At 40.8% G+C, this 25,545-nt stretch overlaps 1 protein-coding gene across 1 annotated transcript in view; it reads left to right on the top strand.

Annotated features, from left to right (window-relative positions):
* The window catches only part of nbas (NBAS subunit of NRZ tethering complex), a 177,772-nt gene that overhangs the window by 11,617 nt on the left and 140,610 nt on the right, over positions 1-25,545 (top strand). The window contains 13 exon segments of the mRNA XM_079584617.1: positions 3,586-3,684; positions 4,086-4,224; positions 6,005-6,070; positions 6,214-6,342; positions 7,116-7,179; positions 7,565-7,758; positions 9,911-10,159; positions 11,217-11,342; positions 11,525-11,676; positions 11,749-11,886; positions 16,172-16,250; positions 18,435-18,539; positions 18,879-19,015. Of these exon segments, the coding sequence (XP_079440743.1) occupies positions 3,586-3,684; positions 4,086-4,224; positions 6,005-6,070; positions 6,214-6,342; positions 7,116-7,179; positions 7,565-7,758; positions 9,911-10,159; positions 11,217-11,342; positions 11,525-11,676; positions 11,749-11,886; positions 16,172-16,250; positions 18,435-18,539; positions 18,879-19,015 (1,677 nt within the window).

Below are 25,545 nucleotides of genomic sequence, written 5' to 3'. Positions count from 1 at the left end.
GCCATTACATATTTAAAACCGTAATATCCTATTACTAAACCTAAACTAATCTTGACAAAGTATATATCATTTGAAAGCTTACAATCTGTAGTCTACATATTTGGTTACTGATTTTCTAAATAAATGACAGAGCCGTCGTAATTTATCAATTTGCAACAAGAGTATGTTCATCCTCCTCAGGCGTGTTCAGACCTTTATATTGAAATAGTGATGAACATGAAAAATCATGAAAGAATGGTAGAAACCTCAGTTTGTTTTCATGCCAAGAGTTCAAAAGATAGCATCCATTCAATTCTTTTAGAAAAAAAGGTCTGAAAATGTTTTAAATATAAAGAAAATAATAATAGATTCAGCATTAGTGATGTGTCAGCGAGCTATAATGCACATACGTGATCTTCTGTGTTTCTTAGAGGTTGGGTTAATTTCAAAATCTGCCAAACTTCCAACACTACTTCTGAATAGGACGTGTACTTCATAAATTGTATGAAAATTGTAAAAATAATGGTTCAGACTCAAACAACATATGGAAATGGAGGCGCCCTTGTATGGGCAGTAATGTCCACTAGTGGAGAAGTGTGGTACTGCGCCCAAACTAAATCTCACTGAACGCTCATTTTTTGAGATATCAACTTAAAATTTGAAACAGAACTTGTTCAGATTTTGGGCTTTGATTATTTTTTGCATTCTTAAATTTCAACCATTTAAGTTCGGAATGTGCATTTTCATGTCACTTTCATGTCCTAAAAAAGGGGGTGCTGCTTAAGGGGTTAAATATAGGGCGGTAACAATATATTGTCACAATATATCGCAATACAAAAATGCAACAATATGTATCGTGGATAGTGACAATCTGTATTGTGCATTGTTCACCCAAAATAAAAAATTCAGTTTACAGTTTTAGTGTCAGTACTACATTAAACTACTATAACTACTATATATAATGTATACAATGGGGGAATATTTTGTCTTGTTACCAGTAAAAAGTGGCCTAAATGATCTTAAATATATCTACAGTTGGCAGTGACAGATTGCAAGCATATTTGTCTAAAATAATTCTTTATTTCACCCCAACGTAATACCAAATTTAGCATTTTAATCAACAGTCCATTTTCTGTTAACCTTTTACCATATGCCTTGGAGTTCAGTATCGTGATATATATCGAATCGTGACATGAGAGTATCATTACACCGCTAAACCGAAATATCTATATATTATATACTGACTATATTTAATGTTGGTGTAGAGTAAACTGTTCATGCAGCTGTAGAGCTTTCATAACATAGAACATCATATCATACAATGCATAAAATAGCCAAGAGAGTCCATTTGAATTAAAGGTCCATTGTTTTTAATGGGTTTTTGCTGAGAAACCCTTAGACAACGGTCTCATGCAGACAACAACTCTGCCTAGTTTAGTTATCCTGGTCTTTAAAATGTAAAGTTGCAATGGGTGACTTTGTGCCAATTGTCAAGAATTTGGGAGGATAATGGAGGATAAGAAAGCACTAATCCTCAATGTGTTTAAAGAGTGTTATGGGATAGTACGAATAGTTGTGTTGTTAATACATGGATCAAACATTGAAAGATTTTGGATCAAGACCGCCAGAGAAGATTGTGAAGATTCAGATCCTCTCTAACCTAACTCTCTCCAGGGCCAGATATTCTGCAACTGAACCCGAAGTCTCGTGTTTATCTCTGTACTGAGGGGGAGGCTTAGCTTTCAGTATGAATACAATTGCCTGCAGTTTCCAATTTGTAATTCTTTGTTTAATCAGTCAGCTCAAGTTGTTAAAGTTTCCATCGATGAAAAAAAAATCTGCTTTATTCTCCTCAAAAACTTGGCTGTGTGCTTTGAAGCTCTGAAGAAAGCCCTTCCCGTTCCCTGCCTCATGTTGTTAAATGGACGTGTTTGAAAACTTCCTCAAAGTAAAGCAATTGCAAAGTCATTTAGAAATGTTGGACTAACGTTTGGGCTAAATGTTTTTTTCAGAGCATTTTTGTCACAAAGCTTCTTGAGAAACTAAATTCGCTCTAAGAAATCACAAAATGTTGTATTTGCCCTTCACTCTCTGAAACCATTGAAACATGCAAACTCCAGTGGCCATTCTCACCAGGACAGCTAAGCAACACATCCTACTTTACATGTTTCCGCTAAATGAACCGTGGAAGTTCATTAATATTAAGTGGAAAATATTTCAATATTTCTTCCTGACACATGTCAAATATCTTGCTCTGCTAACATTTTCACTGGTGCCAATAATTTTGCCAAGTAACTATTTAGATTGTTACTATTATGTTTTTTTTGTTTATTTTTTTGTTGTTGAAGGTTTAACATGAAATGGTAAAAGCATGTAACATATTCCTGGTTTGTTTTGACCAGTGAAAATGTTGGCAGAACAAGGAATAATCAGAACACTTAGCTGACCGGGCGATCAAAACCCCACCAATGTAACCCTCCGGTTCTACTCACACCGCTCCGAGCGGGATTCAAACTAGCGGTTCATGGGAGACGGGCGCGCTAACAAGGACGCTAAAGACCGCAGCCTCTAGCGTCCTTCACTAGTAGGGCTGGGTATCGAGTTCGATACTACTTAGGCACTGAGCAAATTGCCTCGATACTATTGAGTATCAAAAAATTGCTTGTCATTTGGTACTACATTTCGATACCTAAGGGGTTAATCTCGTCAACGTCAGTGAGCCAATGAGCACGCAGCGTGATTGGCTGGGGCGAGCCATCAAGGAAAAACGCCGGTTACGCCCGGAGACGTGACGTACACGTGTGGCTGTAGTGTGTGAGCGCCCCAAAGATGTAAACGATGTGCAGAAGATCAAAAGTGTGGCTACGTTTCCCCAAGCTTGATCCCAACAGCACGCCATGCTATATTTGCTATAAGATCATTGCTGACAGTTGCTCCGTCTCCGACTGCAAGAAGAACTGAAATGAACCCAAACTCGGCGAATAGGCCTCACAGACATGAGGAATGGGCATTTAGAAAACTTGAAATGTCTATTTTTTAAATGAACCAATTCGAATAAAAAAAACAAATGCTTTATGTAATCCAAATGAAAGGTGCGTTTCTCTCTGTATGCGTTCACTATACCGCAGAGATGCCGAGTCCGCAACGCCAACTTCATCTTTGCAGCCGACACTGACACAGAAAACACTAGTTTATTAATAAACAATTAAAATGTCTACTTGCTATTTTTTCCAGACACATTCATAATCATAATTGCAGCAAGCTTTATGTTCTCTGAGGCATGTATTCTGCCCCCCAGTGGCCTATATGAGTCTGTAAACAAACTGAAAAAATACAACTAATTTATTTTGGGTAATATGTAATCTTGTTAAAATGGATTTTAATGTATTGGTATCGGGAAAGGCATCATCGTATCGGATACTAGCCGTCCTGAGGCCAGAGGAGTGAGGTTTCACAGCACAGCTCTCACTCGCACATTAGACGAGCATCTAATTGATTATTCTCTTGAACGATGTCTTGAAACCACATTTGTTATTTTTTATATGGCCTGATAAAGACTCTTATAATGTTGATGCATTGATTTCTTCTTCCTGTTTTTACTCTCAGTGTTGGAACCAATCAGGCATTTCAGGAGAATCACACCTTCAGCTTCTCTGGCCACTACTCCAGTGGCATTACCAGTGCCATATATCACCCCGGCCACAGGTGAGCCCGTCTCGAAGCGGTGTGTGGTGTGTGTGACTGCCACAGGGGTGTTTTTCTCTAGGAGGGAACACACACCCAGCTGGCATAACTCAACCTCTGGATCACACTTGTGATGTGTATTATTCCCACTGTACATGTTTGAAATGAAATTCACTTTGGCTTGTGTTTTAGGCAGTGCTTATTGATTTTTTAAAGAAAAAAAATAGAGGACATTAGCTGCCACATGGGGGCAGTCTTTATATATTGTATAGAGAGGTGTGTGTGCATTTATTTGTATGTGCTGCTGTTCACATGTCTAGATTAGTTCCGGTTTCATCAGCCCCTCGTGGACCACTTAGGCCTCATAAGAGGGTTGAGGTGTGTGTGTGCTGACTAACGCTGCTGGTGTGTGTGTTTGTCAGGTTGCTGTTGGTGGGCGGGTGTGAGTCCGGAGACAGCGGTGTGTCCAGGGCGAGCCGGCGCGGGATCACCGCGTGGAGGGTGTTGTCAGGGTCGCCTCACTATAAACAGCACACCAGTCATGAGGAGGACGTTCCTGCGGTGAGTCTTTCCACACTCGTGTCCGGATCAGGAACTGCATGACCTGGGCGTCTCCGCTCTCTGATCATTGGCTTTGATCTTCTATAGTTTTCCACTGGTGAAAAGACTAAAACTAAATAGCACTGGAATTTTAACAGCGTTTCTGAAGAAAATCACTGTCTTTGTTTCGATGTTGGTTGCTTGACAAGTGCTGGTTTGCAAGTTAGTAAGGTGTTTTGAGTGATTGTTAGCATGTAGCAATGCGTTTGCTTGGACTTTTATTGGGTTTTCTTGGGTTACTACTTGGGGAGTAGGTTTTCTTGGATTGTTGCTTGGGTTCCTAACTTCCCTGGGTCTTGTTAGTGTGGTTGCTTGGGCATTAATTATGTTTTATGAGTTGTTTCTAGGGTGTTGTTGGGGTGTTCTGGATGGTTGATACTTGCTATTTATGCATTGTTTACAGTTGTTTGATCATTTTTATAGCTATTAGCAGCACATCTTTCCTCAGGAAATCCAAGTATTTTCAATACTTGCTTTTTTATTGAATTTTATAAGAAAAATGAAGTATAAATGAAGATGACTTGAGTCTCTAGTAGTCCTTGCGTTTGTATGGACTGCTCAACCCCTTAAGAAACAGACGTACTGTATATCAAGGAGTAAAGACGCTTCTTCACTGACTGATGCTCAGAATACATAATCTCACATCTGTGTTTTACAAACCTGAACCCACAGGCTCATCTCTGATGTTCTAAGGTTGTGAAGGTTTTATGTAGTGAGCTCTGGAAGCTTTAATGCTGAGGCTGAGGCGTCTTGCATGTCCAATGGTGTGAGTTCATGCACATAGTTATGATGAGAAACTTCTAGAATGTTCTGATTGAATTGGTGGAACCTGTATTGATATTCTTCATATTTATTTATTATTCAATTATTTATTTAGCTCTTTGGCTCTTGGCTTGATACAGTGTTATTGAATGTGTGAGAGATCATCATGGTGGGTCTTCAGTTTGAAAGCTCACTGCACACACACACACACACACACACACACACACACACACACACACACACACACTTAAACATGTTGCTGACACGTCTGTGAACAAAAATCATCCTACGAAAAGCAAAAACTTTAGATTTTAAAGGTGTAGTTCTGTCAAAATGTACTCGCCCTCATGTCGTTAAAAGCCTCTGAGACTTTGGTTAATCTTTGAATCACAAATTAAGTTATTTTTAATAAAACCTGAGAGGTCACGCTCCATAGAGAATCCAGGATCCAAAATGTAGAAGATCCCAAAAAATTCACAAAGGCGTTTAAAATAAATCCACATGAATCAAGCGGTTTAACCAAGTCTTGTGAAGATACTCGATTGCTTCATGATGAACGGACGTGTGTGTGATGCGCTAGAACCAGTGAGGATTGATCTAGCATGTGACGCACACAAAGCTTCCATGTTAACCTTATGTTCTGCTCTATGTATGTGTGTGTATGTGAATAAAAGCCTAAATGAAATCTGTCCACCATATAAGTGATCATATTTATTTGGTTTCTAGCTGGTCCAAGTTGGTGATTTAGATCGTTTGGCCCACTAGCATGTTCCAGAAACCAGTTTGATCAACTTAAGATACAGTAGTATGACCAAATGGTAGATGGATTGTTAATGGTCCAAGTTGGATCAGTTATAAACCAGTTTGACCTGAATTTTTCTGGGAATTTTACTAATGTAACAAACAAATATTAGTATGTAAATGCATCCATTATATTCATGAAGGAAGTTATTAATCATCATTTCCTTTTCTTATTCAGTCCCAGAGGCGAGGATTCTTCAGGGTTCCCAGCTTCCGACTGTTCTCCCGGCGTACCAGTGAACAGGTGACTCGCACTGGTTTGGTGTTGCCCAGTCTCTCTAGGCCACTATGACAGCAAATACAATAAAATGCCAAAGCTCAATTTAATTTGGCTAAAAACTCTGAATAAACGGTGCAATGCCTAACTGAAGGTGTATGTTTACTCAGGATGGCGTGTTCAGAATGAGTCTTTCTCCGGATAGCACCGTGCTGGCTGTGATCCACTTCTCTGGCAGTCTCAGTCTCTGGGATATTCCCTCATTCAGACTGAGAGGCAGCTGGAAACAAGAGGAACAAGTAATAAACTCACCGTGTGCTCGATTTCAGAGACTGAATACACTTCTGTGCCACTATTCTAATCAACGGGATTGCGAAAATCATGAAGGTTTTAAACCGGTTTCTCAAACACTTTGCTTGCCTGCCATTGGTTAGGCAATCAAATAGCCACACCCCTAAACGCACACACCACTGTCTGCAGTTTATTTCATGCTGACTTTAAAGGTGTGCTACTCAGCAGAGTTACACAGACACTTCAGTGTAAACACTACTCGCTCTATTTAAATTACAAAACGTTATGGAATAGTGCACAAGTATGCAAATTGGGAAACGCCTAGAGAGAAATGTAGTTTTTAGCTAGTTATGTGATTCCAAGATGGCCGCCCCCGTGAGGTGACCCTCATGTAGAGTAATACCGCTTTTGATTACTGATACGACTGGAGTCTTCATTTCATGAGTGTACATCATTTTACAAGTAATTTCTTTCGTTTGTTTTTAACATTATATTGTGTAAAACTTGGGTTGGAAATGATACATTTCAGCTTTAAGATCGCTTTCCAGGGCACCGCTAGAAATGAACACGCCTTTTAACAATGTCATAAATGATTAGTTTGTTCTCGTCTATGCATGCGTGTGCATCTCTCTCTCTGTGTATCCCTTGAAGTTCTCACTTCTGTTGTCACGCTGTGGTTCCTCTGATTACCCAGCAGTGTTCACATGCGTTCTGTCACTTCAGAAACAAAACCTTCCCCAGCTTTCCCCTTTTACCCTCTCTCTCTCTCTCTCTCCTCCAGCCGGGATTCGACGAGATCAACCCGGAGTGGAAGACTTCGCTGGAGAAGAGGAAGAAGATAAAAGGTAGCCGGACCCTCTACTATGCACATGCATCTACTCTACACTTACCTAGCACTATTAATTATGTAGTGAGTGCAGACAGAGGGTGTGAGGGAGAAGAATGCTTTAATAAAACCCTGCGTCTTGTGTCTTTGTGGAGAGGCGTTAAATTCAGACAGTGACATTTTGATTGTGGGTTTAGATCACACGTTTTCATAAAGCTTGTCTTCCTCGCTTTGTGCTTTCTTTTCTGTTCTTCTCCTCTTTGAAAATGATGTTTCTAAATCATCTATCACATTTAGCTGTGGAGTGGTGACTTTTAAATGAATGAATGTGTGTGAATGTTTTATTTATGATATTCAGATTTCTTTTGTCCTGTGGTGTGCTGAACATCTGTCTCTCTCCTCAGATAAAGAGCAGTATCAGTCTCTGTTAGATGTGAGCTGGTGGAGTGAGACCGCTCTGATTCTGGCCCGCTGCTCCGGAGCCCTCACCGTGTCTTCCGGCCGGACACTCCGGAACCTCCTCGGGAAGTCCTGCGAGTGGTTCGAGCCCTCGCCGCGGGTCACCTCGGCCCATGATCTGGGGTTCCTCAGTTTGGAGGTGTGTGTGGTTCTACATGTCAGATATGGAATAATCTTGATATGTTTGTGATGATTTTGATGGTGGTATAAAATTAAGAAACACAAATGTTTTGTTTTTGCTTTTTCACAGAACACGCATAACAAAAAAACAACCTATGAAGGCATTACTCTTAATATCATTAATATTTTTATTTGTTTCCCAGAGACTACTGTATTTTCTGATGCTTCCTTGTATTGTGATTTTTAAATCCACTTTACTCTAGCAAAGTTTAATTGATTTCAGAAAAAAATATCATTACTCTTAATTACAATGAATTAACTCAACTTGAAATATTGACAATTATCATATATTAGTACGTTTTAGTATTTAATATGATTTAGTCAATTATATATGTATTTAAATATTGTTGTTTTATTGGTACATTAGATGAATAAGTATCATCCTCCTATTAATATCCTGTAATTTAATAAAAACATCGTGAAAAAACATGCATTATTAATTTGAGCTAGTTTTGGATTGTCATCCTGCTTAAGTCCTCTCCCTAATAATACAATATTTAATCATTTTAACGTGGATGCATTACATTTAACCAAAAGTGACCGTAAAGAAAATTACATTCATTGTTACACTTTTTTTTATTTCATATAAATGCTGTTATTTTGAACTTTCTATTAAACAAAGAAAAGCTAAAAATCAGCAATTTTGAATGATTTCCGAAGGATCACGTGACACTGCCATAACGGCCACTGCCAATACATTTTAAAATGTATTTGGAAAGAGATAAAAGTTTTGTTTTGATCAAATAAATGCAGTCTTGGTAAGTGTGCATAAGAAACCAGTTTCATAAACAAATGTCCTTGACTTATTCAACTCTTCCTGACTCAAACCTTTATAATATAATATGATATAATATAATATAATATAAATTAGGGGTGTCAAAATTAACAAATTAAATAATATAATATAATATAATATAATATAATATAATATAATATAATTAGGGGTGTCAAAATGAACATATATAATATAATATAATATAATATAATATAATATAATTAGGGGTGTCAAAATTAACAAATAATATAATATAATATAATATAATTAGGGGTGTCAAAATTAACAAATAATATAATATAATATAATTAGGGGTGTCAAAATTAACAAATTAAATAATATATAATATAATATAATATAATTAGGGGTGTCAAAATTAACAAATTAAATAATATAATATAATATAATATAATATAATATAATTAGGGGTGTCACAATTAACAAATAATATAATATAATATAATTAGGGGTGTCAAAATTAAAAAATTAAATAATATAATATAATATAATTAGGGGTGTCAAAATTTACAAATTAAATAATATAATATAATATAATTAGGGGTGTCAAAATTAACAAATTAAATAATACAAATATTCAATGGAATTAACGCAGCATCCTTTTTTCAATATTATTACAATATACACACATATTAAAAACTTTATGGTTCTGTGCTCACTAATCAAGAATAATTACCAAAAAATGTGTGATTAATTATGACTTTTTTAATCGACGCACACCCCATAATCCAATATGATATAATGAAGTCCTTGTGACGACATGCGTCTCCGTCCAGTCTTCATTGGTAGCGCTGATGGCAGTAATTACTTTAGTAAAGGAAGTGTTACTCAGACTCTCTATCTTCAGGCCATCTTCATAAAAGTGCTTTACCGCTCCTCATCCTCTGAGAAGAAAACACTCCTCTCCTCCGTCTCCACCTCATTGTTTTCTGACGCTTCCACTGGTGTAAAGCTCTCACACCAGAGAGATGTGGAGCTGGAGGCGAGTGCGGAGGGATGAGGGAGAGCGGGAGCATTAGAGAGATGTGGGTTTATCCGGCTGACGGCTCCTCGCTCCGCAGGGAGATCAGCACCCGGCTGTGGTGTCGGCTGCGGCACGTCTGTTTGATAGATTTGGCAGTGAGAGAGAGAGAGAAACACACCGGTAGTGCCAGGAAAATGTGTTTGTGTCGTGAAGGAACAGGGTTTGTGAGACTTTCAAGTCATAATCAAAATCATCTCATTTTGTTTTTTTCTAAAATCATGGAAGGATTGTTCCGGAAACTTTAACGTTGTGTTGTCCTTGAGTCAGCCAACCGAATGTTTTAATGTCTCCCAGTGTGAGGTGAAGCTGGCCCATAAGCGCTCTCGTGTGACGGGGGACGAGGACGATGGAGAGGACGACTCTGACTCGGATGAGGAGACCTCGGCCAAGGCCCGGTATTTTGGATACGTGAAGCAGGGCTTGTACTACGTGACCGAGATGGAGCGCTTCTCCCCTCCCAGGAAGCGTCCGCGCACCGTCATCAAGAACTACCGGCTGGTCAGCCTGCGGTCCACCACGCCAGAGGAGCTGTACCAGAGGAAGGTGGGTCCCGGTGACGACCGCCCGCGTGTCCAAACCTAAAATGTGAGGGACAGTCATTATAATGACCACTGCAGAAGTGCCCTGCTTATCATAAAGAACTCTCCAAATAAATAAACATCTGGACATAAGCTATTGATTGTGAATTTAAATTATTTTATAATCTTAATTTTATGTCATCTTAAGGCCGTGTGTCCACCAAAGCGGTTTTTTCACGCGGCTGGTGTGTTTTTTCAATTGTTTTCAATGGGAGCGCCGCGTTTTTAAATCGGCAGGAGCGTAACGAGGCGCTGAGCGCTCGCCGTTTTTTACAGGTCGCCGAGAGGTGAAGAATGTTCAACTTTAGGGTAAAACGCAGCGCTCATCACGGTCACTTTTTACCCAACCGACCAATCACAGTGGAGGAGGGGCGGGACTAATACCACATCGACCAACGTATATTCTGTATCATAGCAACGAAGCGTCTCAACTGGAAAAAAACCTGCGCTGCCAAAACTCTCAAGCGCACACAGCTCGCCGCTTTCAGCTGGCTAAAAACGCTATGAATTTTTTTCCCAAAATGTGTGAAACAAGATGAGCACTGCAACAACATTAGTGCAGGCTAGTTGTGGGTTCACGGCTGTGTACTTATCCACTTTTATCATAGACTGGAAAAAATCTGGACGTAGGTTTCTGAACAGGGTTTTTGAAGCCCAAAGTGGGCGGAGCTAGGGAGCTAGGTCTAGGGAGATTACCTAGTGACATCAGCACAAGCTCATTAATATTCATGAGCACAGCATTTTACATATAGTGACATCACAACGCTCCCATCTTCAGCCTCTCGCTCTTTAACACTCAGTCCTTGCTTACACTCAGAAGAATGAACTGATGAATGTGGATTCGGTGAAATAAAATATGCCAACCTCAAAGTAACAACAGCATTTTGTGACACACCTCAGATCCTTATAGGTTTACTCTGTTGCTGGAATATTAACAGGCAATAACAATTCTGTGAGTCTTAGACGGGCCGTGAATAAGACGTAGGTTTATCTTGTGTGTGTGTGTGTGTGTGTGTTCGCAGATTGATAACGAGGAGTATGGGGAGGCTCTCTCTCTGGCTCAAGCCTATGGTCTGGACTCGGATCTCGTCTACCAGAGGCAGTGGAGGAAATCCACCGTCAGCATCGCGTCCATTCAGGACTACTTGGTAGGAGACATTCTGTAACCACAACACTGGTGCCATCGAAACAACCCGTGCACACGTGTTTCCACTGAGAAGGACACACAAAACAAAGCACTGTGGTTGTGGAAAATTGTAAAAATGTGACTACCGTAAGCTGAGCATTTGGTGTTTAGTATAAGTAGGTCTAAGTGTCTTCTTCTGCGCAGAGTAAGATCAAGAAGCGGTCGTGGGTGCTGCACGAGTGTGTGGAGCGGGTCCCGGAGAACGTGGACGCGGCCAAAGAGCTCCTGAAGTACGGCCTGAAGGGAACGGACCTCGAGGCTCTGATCGCCATCGGGGGGGGAGAAGACCGCGGCCGGTGTGTGTCCACTCACACACATCTGCAGATCTGCTCTGTGGCGGTTTGTTAACCAGGATTGATCTTGTGTAGATTCATCTTGCCCGGTGATTTGGACTTGGACGACGCTCCATATGAAGAGTTCCTGTCTGTGGAGGAAGAGATGGAGCAAAGAAAAGAGAGGGAAGCCAAGAAGAGACAGCAGCTCCTCAAGAAAGTGGAATTTAGCAAGTAGGCACACACACACACACACACACACACACACACACACACACACACACACACACACACACACACACACACACACACACACACACACACACACACACACAGCTGTTTAAATGCGTACATGTATAACATTTATTTTTCCAACTTTTCCAACACTTTCTGATGCCTTTCAGCCCAAAAATGATAATCCCTTTGAGAGGGAATGAATTATGAAGGCAGATAATCATTTTCATGAATAAAGATCCATTTATACTATTTAAGGGAAATATTTTATGGACATTAAGTAATTAAACAAATAATTGTCTTTTAATTTGTCACTGTTTTAAAGCAAAGAAAATTATTCAAATATGATCTATATTTTTATCCGTCCACTGATAGAGATTTTAGATGTATAAACTTAGTTTGTAGATTTATTTATTTGTGGATGAATTGGTAATAAACAAATCAATGTATAGAGACAGGTTTGATTAATCTAACTGTATAAACCGAAATGGAAACATTTAGAATTTGTAATTTTACATCTAAAGTGTTCTGAAGTACCTTAATTTGGTATTAAAAAAATATTGTGTTAAACATAAATACCTTAACTTGATATTTTTGACATTGCAAATATACATTTTGTGGCGCCCTGGGGATCCTCGCTCCCTAGTATGAAAACTAGCACTCGCTAGCATATAGATGGGACTAAAAGCCACAAAACTCATATTTTGATTCCATAGCATCTTTAAAAGTTGGACTATTTTTAATTTGACTTAATAACTTTTTAAAACTGAATTATCCTGAATAGTTTTACCGTGCAGTCTGCCCAAGAGCTACAGCACAGCATGCTCTCCGCACGCTAATTAAAGCTCCACCGCTAAAATGTAATGATAAGGAAAGAAAGGGAAAGCGTACAGATAAAGCGGTCGACCTCACTAATGCGCTCGCTGGATGTTGGCTGTGACCCAGCGTGAGTGCAAGTCCTCATAAAGCTCACGAGGAGGAGATCTGGGAGACAACACCGAGTGGAGACAGATAAAGAGAAGCGAGAGGAAGAGGTGTAGGATAACATTAAAGCCGTTTATAGATTTATTTCTAATCTGCATAAGGTAATTTATGCCTGTGTTGTGCTGTGCCCAGGAGGCCGTAATGAAAGAGCCCTCGGCTGAACACATTATGAACGCTCACACACTCGAGAGCGTGGAGGGAGGAAGATATCCACAACACAAATCCTAGATTGGTGAACATTTGCTGTAAACACTGCACTAATCAAAACACACTTGTTTACACACAGAAAAAATTGCCTAATTTTTCATAGCGCAACTCCGTTAACCGCACACACACACACTCTCTTCATGCATATCACACACAACTGCATCTAATTTGCACTTAATTACTGTACGCTTCCGCCAGCGGTTTGACACCAGTGTGTGTTTGTGTGTTTACTCCTCAGGCTGTTTGTTTTTATGCAGTCAGCATATTTAATGTGTGTGTTAATATGGCTGTTTGAGTGTGTGTGTGTGTGAGTCTGTCTGTGTGATGCATGATGTGCTTTTCACTCCATCGAGGGAGGAAGAGCGATTGACCAAGAGAAAGCCAATGAAAAAAGGAGAAATAGTGGCGAGACAGATAGAAAAAGAGAAACAAAGGCATTTAGCGAGCGAAAGAGAAGATGAAAGCGATGAAGAGAAAGAGTGACGGGGAGAGAACATCAACCGTGAGAGAGAGAGAGAGCGACTGACATTCAGCTGGTAATGCAACAGCAAAGAAGACAATCATCATTCTGTTAATTTCTTTTTAACTACGCCACCATTATAGCAATGGGGTGGTATCGATCAGAGCGCTGGGTTTAGTTGAAGAGGTGTGTGTGTGTGTGTGTGTTAGAAAGTTCAATGCTCTTCTTTCACGATCACAGCCACATATTTTGATAGTGATTCCCCTTAACAATGTGTGCCTGTCAATCCGTCTTCAGTCCTGCAGAGATGTTCTGAGTTGAAGAAGACACTGCAGTTCGTCTTTCACATCCACGGTTTCAAGATCCTTCCAGCCTTACGTGTGCTGCCTTTCTTTAAACCTGGTTTATAAAATGTAAAATAAGTCTGAGGCCATTAGTGGCGATGCTTTTGTTTTGCGTTTCCCCCCCGTTGCAAATTATATTGAGTTCTAGTTTTTGAGACTTACTGAAGAAAATGTTACCTTTTAAATGGCATATCAAAAAAGCACTGTACATTATATTACAGAAACTATGATCAAATTAAACCGTTATGTTTGCGTTAAAGTTGATCTTTCAGGTTTTGCTTTGTTGCAGATTTTGTTAAATACCTTGTAAAAGTAATTGATACAAATGAACAATTCATCCGTTCATGTGAAACATTTTTCGTAATTATAAATTCAGATGTAGTTATTTAGATTTATTGTTCAGAATTTGTAACCCTAACTATTTCATATGTTTCTGACTAACACATGCCAGATTCATGGGTTCGAACCTCCCAGGTTCACTTGAAAGCTGCATAAACTTATTTAAAAAGCTGGAACAAGATATCATGATATTTTTTCCTTTTGCCAAAAACATGACCTGTTTGTAAAGCATGTTTGCTCAGAAGATTTCATTGACCGTTCAGTATTCATGATAATATTTACCCGTTTAGCTGTGCTTGTTTGTTTCTTTATTACAATTTGCATGCTGAATTATAATTGGTATTTTGATTTATATTGATTTGATTGATATATCCATATCTATCCATCGATCTAAAGTCTTAGATATACCGGTAGTCTTAAATTTGTGTCTAGAAAGCCTGAAGCCGTAAGTGTGCTTTGAGGCAGAGATGCTTGTGTTGCTTGAAGTTAAATGACGCGTCGCATCAGCACCACCGTAGATATTTAGTCAATTAGCATGTGTCTTGTTAATTGCTCTATTGATGTGGTGTTTTAAACCGTTTCTGTGATTAAGCTCCACTATTTAATGACTTTTTGTTTTGTTGGAATATGGGTCTGAATTTAAGACAATACGTATTAAAGTGATAGTTCACTTCTAAATGAAAATTCTGTCATCATATACTCAGTTTCAAACCTGTATGAATGTCTTTCTTCTGCTGAACACAAAGGAAGATATTTTGAAGAATGACAGTTAACTGGTCCCATTATTTCCCCTACTCTGGAAGTCAGTGGGACCAGTTAATGGTCTGGTTACTGACATTCTTCACAATATCTTCCTTGTGTTCAGCAGAAGAAAGACATTCATACAGGTTTGAAACTGAGTATATGATGACAGAATTTTCATTTAGAAGTGAACTATCCCTTTAAGGCATTAAACTGCTGTATATTTAGTAAGTAATGTTAGTCATTTCGAACCAGTGCACCTTTTTCCATAACTACATTTTATCCTGTGACAAATCAATAGCCAATTCCTTTTCTCCTCTCTAAAACAGCCGGCTATGCAATCATGATTTTTTACAAGTCCTCAAATGGTTCTAATAGCTTTTTTTGCCTTTCAAGTTTGATGTTGTCAATAGTCGGTATGTTACGTTTTGACTCTTTAAAGACGAGCGACCTTCAGAACACTAGTTGTTAAGTGAACTGACCAATGCTTCAGTCAAGCCATGCGTAAACCCCTGACACGATTCTGCTTTAGTGTCATTACAATCAGTCTACGTCTGAAATATCATTTCTCGAGCGTGTGGAGGCTGGGAGAAGAAGTGCTCTAAGCTTTCACAGGCGAGTGTGTTTATGCCGAGGCTATTCTTTCAATTTTATTTGATCATGTTTGCATTGCGATAACATCCTGCAGTTCGATATTCCCCCCTGTCCGATGATCTGTGTGTGTGTGTGTGTGTGTGTGTGTGTGTGGGTCTCATTCGCATACAACGGGATGCTCAGGTTTCCGCAGTAATGCGGGCAGAACGAGATGAGATTGTAATTGCCTTCTGTGGATGTTCACGCTGATACTCGCGCGCGCTCGCATGGGCATCAGGCAATCAGGCAGCGGTCGCCTCACATTAGCCTGTCTTTGATGACCTAATCTGGCTCTATAATGGCTCACTACCCGCTCAGCACTGTTCCGGCCGCTCTCTTCCTTCAATCTCAAATTGTCCCATTCATCCGCATTTCCTTGTAATGCCTTTCATTATATCTGTAAGCCTCTACATACATGTCTGTCAAACCCTCCCCTCCCCCAGAGTGTGTGAAGCTTTATTTCATTCCACCGGCTTCATGGATATTAGTGGCGGCTCTCTGAAGTGGATGTGTGCTGATAAGCTCCAGATAAGACTGTGTTTGCATGGCTAATCCTGTTGATGTCATGTTCTTTCAGACTGACTCTAGAGCAGAAGGAGCTCTGCAGAAGTAGACTCAAGCTTCTCTGCTATCTGGACCGCTTGGCCACTTATGAGGTAACACTCTCCAAACTTGTTCTTTTATATTAAATAAAGCTTTAAACTTCCATAATTTGGGTTTAAAAGGGACATATCATGGAAAAAAGGGTTTCCCTTGCTCAATGTAGAAACCTTTTACAACAGACCAAAACTAAGCTGCAAAAACGGCTCATTCAGAAATCATCATTTGAATTACACATCACCTTAACCTAACTAATTTACATATGAAACACCTTATACTACCCTGATTTACTGATCAGTAGGCCTACCCATACTCCAAAATGAACACTCATCACTGATAGTTCATCAAGGATCCTTTTTCTCCCCTTCAAAACTCTGTGGCAACACACACCACAAAAAGAGACTTCTCAAGGAGTTTTTAATTAGTCTTTTTGGGCTAATTAAACAATCTGTAGAACAAGATAAATTGACGTGAGAAGCACTGCATAAAATAGACTTGTTTTCAGAGATTGTATTCCGGATATAGTTGTACTTTTACTTTTTTGTACCTTTTAAAATGACAAAATTTTGATATTTTAACTAGGGGAAAAAAACTTGATAAGAATTGTATTTTTGCGTTGCAAAACCAATACAAATTAAGCCACCAATACAAGTGTTTCAATGTTTTAATGAGAGATTGTACATTATGTAATGGCTATACTAATAATAATGTAGTCATATGTATACATATACATGCATATTATACTATGTGACACTATCCACAATATTATACTATGTGACACTATCCACAATATTATACTATGTGACACTATCCACAATATTATACTATGTGACACTATCCACAATATTATACTATGTGACACTATCCACAATATTATACTATGTGACACGATCCACAATATTATACTATGTGACACTATCCACAATATTATACTATGTGACACTATCCACAATATTATACTATGTGACACTATCCACAATATTATACTATGTGACACTATCCACAATATTATACTATGTGACACTATCCACAATATTATACTATGTGACACTATCCACAATATTATACTATGTGACACTATCCACAATAGTATACTATGTGACACTATCCACAATATTATACTATGTGACACTATCCACAATATTATACTATGTGACACTATCCACAATAGTATACTATGTGACACTATCCACAATATTATACTATGTGACACTATCCACAATATTATACTATGTGACACTATCCACAATATTATACTATGTGACACTATCCACAATATTATACTATGTGACACTATCCACAATATTATACTATGTGACACGATCCACAATATTATACTATGTGACACTATCCACAATATTATACTATGTGACACTATCCACAATATTATACTGTGTGACACTATCCACAAGGGGGAAAAATGGATAAATATTTACGTTCAATACATTTTTCCCAATTCAAACACTTTTGGCAGATAGTTAATTTTTTACCCTGTCAACATCTATTTAGTATTCAGCAGCTGTCATTCTAATCCCTTGATGTGATTTATGCTGGTATGTGGAGGCTAGCCAATTATAACCAAGGTAATTTCCATATAGAAGTCTTAAAGGCACAGTAACAAACACAGCCTGCTTAATTCTTAGGATCAAAGGGTGTCATTTCAAACTAGGCTGACTTTGACGTTTTTATTGCAGAAAATGTTGATCAATTATGAATTGATGATAACATGTGGATAACAAACCACCTTCTGAAGTATTCTGAAACCATATATCCACAACAAATGTGACTGATTTAGATGGTCATTTAAATAATTTCCGCTCATCGTTTTATAAATAAAATGATCAATGTGTGTGCTCATGTGTGTTCATATTGTAATGCTGTGTTGCAATCTACAAGTCATCAGCAGGAGTGTGTCTACCGCTTCATCCTTGCGCATAGCTAATGTCCTGCTCGTACTGTGATGGATGGCCTTTGTCAGGGTCTTCATGTGTAATTGATTTCCATGGGAATAGTTCTGAATGTAACCAGACCTCTGAGACATTCAACACACACGTGCACACACATACACACGGCGGCCCTGTCAACTTAAAGGCTGTAATTGTAAATGTCAAAGTGATAAATGTCAGCAGTGTGGACGGGGAGGATTTACCTCAGACATACACACGTGAGACCCTCTCCTGAACTCATGTTTGTTTTGCTTTTTTCTCTGTCTCTTTTTCTCTCTCTCTCTTTCCCTGCAGGAGATTCTGGGTGGACCTCATGCGGCAGAGCAGCGATTCGATGCTGAGTTTTTCAAGAAGTTCCGCAATCAGAATATTGTTCTGTCAGCAAGAACGTACGCAAGGGTAAATCTCTCTTCCTTTGTTCTCCGTCCATGACGTGAGTGTGAGTGTGAGCGTCCCGCGGCGTGAGTTATAGTCACCATTTCACTGTTTTGTGGAGAAGTGTGTGCGCCCTCACTAGCGTGTGGCGTAAAATATGGATTGCCCTCATATTCTGTGAGTATTTTAAAGTGTAATGTTTGAAATATGGTCACCTGGCCAATGCAAAGGCTTCTGGGTCTTTGTGAAGTTGGATATATTGCTGCAGAACATAAAGCTGTCTGTAGTTAGTTCCGTCTCATAAATCGTCTATTAATTAATTATCTCTATCAATCGTGTTCCTCTCGTCTCTTTCTCTCCCAGGAGAGTAACGTGCAGGCGTTGGACATTCTCTTCACTTACCACGGCTCAGAGATGCTCCAGCACCGGCTTGCAATTCTCTGCAATTTCCCAGAAACCACCTCTCCTCACGAGTACTCCGACCTTCTGCCCAAGGCGGGGTAAGAATGACTTCTTAGAGGATACCGATCTTCCGTGAACAGGATAAACAAATCCCACATAAATCTTTTTGAAAGAGCCTAACGGGGAAAGGTCATGTTTAGATGACGGTCTCCTGGAGGATTATTAGGTACTGTCTGCCGTGTGACCGAACGAGGTGCTAGTTTAAAGCAGGTTGGTTATGTAAATGAGACATTTTGCAGTGAACTTTATCCATATGTGCTTTAGTCTTTGAGACCTTAAGATTATGAAATAACTGTTGGCTGGAGTTACCTGCAGACTAAAATAAGTGCTGCTCACCTTCCTGAAGGCATATGTACACTAGTACTTTTCAAAAGTTTAAGGTTAAGATTTTTTAAAAATGTTTTTAAAAGAAGTTATGCTCACCTGAGCTACATTTATTTGATTAAAAACTAAAAAACAAAACCGTAATATTGCAGTTGCTAGGCGTCTTACAGACTACCTCCTATAGAATTAATTTATTGACTCTTCAATGTACTTTATGCACAGCTGCACGACTTCCTGATCTTTAGCCAGCTCCTTTGTTTCCTGTCTGCCATTATTGGACAAACTGATTATTCCAGGTGTGCCTGACCAACAACAATAATCAGACACACCTGGATTAATCAGTTTGTCCAATAATGGCAGACAGGAGAGCTGTGGGGTGGGGTAGTGCTACCTGGAAACTAGTCAGGACTTGATCAACCTCGGCTGGGTGAGGGGGTCTCGATCCGACTGTTGGAAGACCCGATGACCCCAGGAAACATTACTGATGATGTGTCCTGGTGCATCACATGGTCATGTATGCTAAAAGTAGAAATATTATAATACTGTTTTCCAATTTAGTATATATTTGAATAAATTGCATTTTAATGTGATGGCAAAGCTGGAAATTCAGCTGCCATTACTTCCAGTCTTCAGTGTCACATGATCCTTTAGAAATAATTTTAATATTCAGATTTAATGTTCATGAAAAAGTCTTATTTTTATAATTTTACTCTTATTTTGTAGAAACGTTACGTTTTTTTCAGGATTCTTTGCTGAATAGAAAGTAAAAAAAATGGTGTGTATGACTATATAATGATTGTCAAAATGAATGCATCAAATCATGTGATTAAATGTTTAATGTGGTTAATTTTTATTAACATACCTTAATGTCTGTATTCTAAAAAACACATTTTTTTTTAACAAACTTACCGACGCACTCAAAGTCTCAAATATAAACAAAAGTCTCCCGTTAATCAGTAAATTATTATGAAATTACGAAAGACCCTCTTTATGGTCAAGTTCTTAATACCTCAAACCTAGATGGGACATTTAATATTTTCAATTTGATTATTATTGAAGTACAAACTAGTTAAATATGTGATGGAAAGTTGAATTATTATGTATGATTGCAGATTTAAATCTTGCATTTCCAATACAATTTGATCAGATTCACAGCTGTAATTTTTCCTGAGCTCCTTTAGAAAGAAAGCTTTTATGTCCATATCCTGAAGAGAGGAGGTGATGAAGTCAGGGACTGCATCTGCAGGACGAGGTGTCTGAGCTCACTCCGAAAGACCTTGGATACTTGAGTCTAGAACTGTGTGTAACACAGCCATTATATTTAAGAGCAGACACGTCTTGAGCTCAAAGTCCTAAATGTCAAACATCAAATATCTCAAGCTAGCCACTGAGATTTAATCCCTGACCCGAGTGACCAGCAAGCTCATCCTCTTCTTCTGCTGCTTCTCTGCTTTCACTGCCAATTGTTCTTTCCTTGAAATGGGGAAAAGTGGTTTTGTGTAGAAACTTAGTTTAGCTAGATGTGTCTTTAAGGAGCAGTTAATGACGAGTGGCAGACAGCTGTACGCAACATCTGTAGTATTACGTGAATGATTTGTCATTTATCAATTACTTTCAACAGTCTCTTTCAACAGTCTCTTCCGTCTCAAAATAGACTTCAGTTTAGGTTTAATTTGCATTTCAACTCATAGTTGAGGAAGAAGAGATGAGATTTTGCAGATTTGAAGGTGCTAATGCGGTGAATGCTTTTGTGGTGTCGGGTAAAACATCCGCAGGGATTTCGTGCAGATCTTTTTCACCGATGACTCTGAAAGTGCGCCGTCTCTTGACGCCTTCAGAACTCAGGCATGAAAGACTGATGTAATTGCTCGCTCTAAATTTATACATGAAAAGTATGAAAACAGAGGAAACAGGCAATAGCTTTACGCCTACGCATAAGCTGATCTGAGGACTCGGCGAGAGCCTGTGCTGCTCTGCCAGATTACAATATGTACAAAACAATGTTTTGGTTAGGTAGGTGGTTGCATGCTCTGGTGTGTGTGTGTGTGTGTGTGTGTGTGTGTGTGTGTATGGGAGTATGCTGATTTGGTGGATGGGGTGTGTGTGTTTAGAGAGAGAGAGAGAGAGAGACACTGAGCATTTGGAACCAGTAATGTTCCAGTAATGGGGGTGACAGAATAGATTTAGTGTATTGGATTCGGTCGCCCTCCTTCCGCCCGTTCTCTGTTATGGAGGTCGTCGCCTCTGCAGTGAACATCCATCACGGCTCCGACTCGCGCGGCCTGTGAGCGCTAGCAGCGCCGCTGCAGGACCCTCGCCGTACCAGCGGTCTCTCGCCATCTGCCGTCTCTGCCGGAAAGAAACACTGGCAAATCAACTTTTCTTTTAGATTTTCTTTTTTACTGACTCTGTAGTAGTGGAGTTGTGCATACTGTGTGCATGTAGTAGAGTTGTGCAAACTGTGTGCATGTAGCGATAGAGTGATATAGTAGCCAGGTTGATAATTGTGCAATGGAGACCCAGAAATGTAACGATACTTTGTAATTTTCTTCATTAGAATATTTTCTTTTCTACATTATTTATTTATTTATTTATTTACACACATTTGGTCATCCTCTAATGTTAGAGGATTAGCATTTGTTATTTAAAAACAGTCAAGCAATGAAAATGATGATAATAATAATTAGTACAATTAATAATTCAAACCTGTTTGCTTTTGTGCGCGCTTTACCTGCCCATCTCAGTCAATTTTAGTTAGTGGCTTGTTTCGATCTATTGAAGTTTCTGTTGTACTTGAAAATATACACAGAATTGTGGTTCGGTTCTTTAAGCCCCGCCAGCGACTTTGCCGCTGTACTGTGTAGTCGCTTGTGGGCGTTCCTAGTATTGTTGCTCTAATGTTATTGGTAGACTGCACGTCTGGCCATATCTATACTACAAAATACCATCACAATATATACAACTACTGTATATAATTTTAATTTGACTAGGAATTAGGCTCAAAAGAAACGGTATGCTGTTGGGAGTGTTTTACCTCAGCGGTGTTCAGTGGAGTAAATCATTTACTAGATTACCGATCGATCAATCAACAAATTAAACTCACTCATACGGTCCTAAATTACTAAAACGTCATTCGAATTTGACAAATAATACATTTTCTTGTCCCTAATAGTCAGCATAATGCAGGGAAACTGTAAAGTGAACTGCAGCAATGCTAAACTAACTTGCAACATAAAATTGCAACACTCGAACTATAAATGTATGAATTAAACTATAAATGTTAAATGTATGAATTAAACTATAAATGTATGAATTAAACTATAAATGTATGAATTAAACTATAAATGTATGAATTAAACTCACTGAGACTGTCGACAGTTTCTTTTCCATGCATCATTTTATGATATCCATGAATGTGGTTACAGTCACATCATATAAAACGGTGAATTAGCCCTTGAACTCTTCTGTTCCTGCACTCGAGACGGTGACGTGAGCTCCACTGAAAGTCTTCTTTCCTATTGGTTGTCGCTCGTGAAAATCGCTTCTCATTTGCATTAAGTTGAAATTTCGCAACTTTTGTCGCGTGTCTTGCGTCGCTTGACACGCCCACATTCTGTCGCTTGTAATGACTGGGATCGTGTCACTGGAAGTCGCCAGCGCTCACTGTAATGACTGGGATCGTGTCACCGGAAGTCGCCAGCGCTCACTGTAATGACTGGGATCGTGTCACTGGAAGTCGCCAGCGCTCACTGTAATGACTGGGGTCGTGTCACTGGAAGTCGCCAGCGCTCACTGTAATGACTGGGATCGTGTCACTGGAAGTCGCCAGCGCTCACTGTAATGACTGGGATCGTGTCACTGGAAGTCGCCAGCGCTCACTGTAATGACTGGGATCGTGTCACTGGAAGTCGCCAGCGCTCACTGTAATGACTGGGATCGTGTCACTGGAAGTCGCCAGCGCTCACTGTAATGACTGGGATCGTGTCACCGGAAGTCGCCAGCGCTCACTGTAATGACTGGGATCGTGTCACTGGAAGTCGCCAGCGCTCACTGTAATGACTGGGATCGTGACACTGGAAGTCGCCAGCGCTCACTGTAATGACTGGGATCGTGCCACCGGAAGTCGCCAGCGCTCACTGTAATGACTGGGATCGTGTCACCGGAAGTCGGCAGCGCTCACTGTAATGACTGGGATCGTGTCACCGGAAGTCGGCAGCGCTCACTGTAATGACTGGGATCGTGTCACCGGAAGTCGGCAGCGCTCACTGTAATGACTGGGATCGTGTCACCGGAAGTCGGCAGCGCTCACTGTAATGACTGGGATCGTGTCACCGGAAGTCGGCAGCGCTCACTGTAATGACTGGGATCGTGTCACCGGAAGTCACCAGCGCTCACTGTAATGACTGGGATCGTGTCACCGGAAGTCGCCAGCGCTCACTGTAATGACTGGGATCGTGTCACCGGAAGTCGGCAGCGCTCACTGTAATGACTGGGATCGTGTCACCGGAAGTCGCCAGCGCTCACTGTAATGACTGGGATCGTGTCACCGGAAGTCGGCAGCGCTCACTGTAATGACTGGGATCGTGTCACCGGAAGTCGGCAGCGCTCACTGTAATGACTGGGATCGTGTCACCGGAAGTCGGCAGCGCTCACTGTAATGACTGGGATCGTGTCACCGGAAGTCGGCAGCGCTCACTGTAATGACTGGGGTCGTGTCACCGGAAGTCGGCAGCGCTCACTGTAATGACTGGGATCGTGTCACTGGAAGTCGCCAGCGCTCACTGTAATGACTGGGATCGTGTCACTGGAAGTCGCCAGCGCTCACTGTAATGACTGGGATCGTGTCACCGGAAGTCGCCAGCGCTCACTGTAATGACTGGGATCGTGTCACTGGAAGTCGCCAGCGCTCACTGTAATGACTGGGGTCGTGTCACTGGAAGTCGCCAGCGCTCACTGTAATGACTGGGATCGTGTCACTGGAAGTCGCCAGCGCTCACTGTAATGACTGGGATCGTGTCACTGGAAGTCGCCAGCGCTCACTGTAATGACTGGGATCGTGTCACTGGAAGTCGCCAGCGCTCACTGTAATGACTGGGATCGTGTCACTGGAAGTCGCCAGCGCTCACTGTAATGACTGGGATCGTGTCACTGGAAGTCGCCAGCGCTCACTGTAATGACTGGGATCGTGTCACTGGAAGTCGCCAGCGCTCACTGTAATGACTGGGATCGTGTCACCGGAAGTCGCCAGCGCTCACTGTAATGACTGGGATCGTGTCACCGGAAGTCGCTAGCGCTCACTGTAATGACTGGGATCGTGTCACCGGAAGTCGCCAGCGCTCACTGTAATGACTGGGATCGTGTCACTGGAAGTCGCCAGCGCTCACTGTAATGACTGGGATCGTGTCACCGGAAGTCGCCAGCGCTCACTGTAATGACTGGGGTCGTGTCACTGGAAGTCGCCAGCGCTCACTGTAATGACTGGGATCGTGTCACTGGAAGTCGCCAGCGCTCACTGTAATGACTGGGATCGTGTCACCGGAAGTCGCCAGCGCTCACTGTAATGACTGGGATCGTGTCACTGGAAGTCGCCAGCGCTCACAGTAATGACTGGGATCGTGTCACCGGAAGTCGCCAGCGCTCACTGTAATGACTGGGATCGTGTCACTGGAAGTCGCCAGCGCTCACTGTAATGACTGGGATCGTGTCACCGGAAGTCGCCAGCGCTCACTGTAATGACTGGGATCGTGTCACTGGAAGTCGGCAGCGCTCACTGTAATGACTGGGATCGTGTCACTGGAAGTCGCCAGCGCTCACTGTAATGACTGGGATCGTGTCACTGGAAGTCGCCAGCGCTCACTGTAATGACTGGGATCGTGTCACTGGAAGTCGCCAGCGCTCACTGTAATGACTGGGATCGTGTCACTGGAAGTCGCCAGCGCTCACTGTAATGACTGGGATCGTGTCACCGGAAGTCGCCAGCGCTCACTGTAATGACTGGGGTCGTGTCACCGGAAGTCGCCAGCGCTCACTGTAATGACTGGGGTCGTGTCACTGGAAGTCGCCAGCGCTCACTGTAATGACTGGGGTCGTGTCACTGGAAGTCGCCAGCGCTCACTGTAATGACTGGGATCGTGTCACTGGAAGTCGCTAGCGCTCACTGTAATGACTGGGATCGTGTCACCGGAAGTCGCCAGCGCTCACTGTAATGACTGGGATCGTGTCACTGGAAGTCGCCAGCGCTCAC

The sequence above is a fragment of the Phoxinus phoxinus genome (genome assembly GCF_949152265.1).
Source record: "Phoxinus phoxinus genome assembly, chromosome: 16".
In the NCBI taxonomy this organism is placed as follows: Eukaryota; Metazoa; Chordata; class Actinopteri; order Cypriniformes; family Leuciscidae; genus Phoxinus; species Phoxinus phoxinus.
Note: the sequence above shows the minus strand (reverse complement) of the source record. Positions and strands in the feature narration are given on the sequence as shown.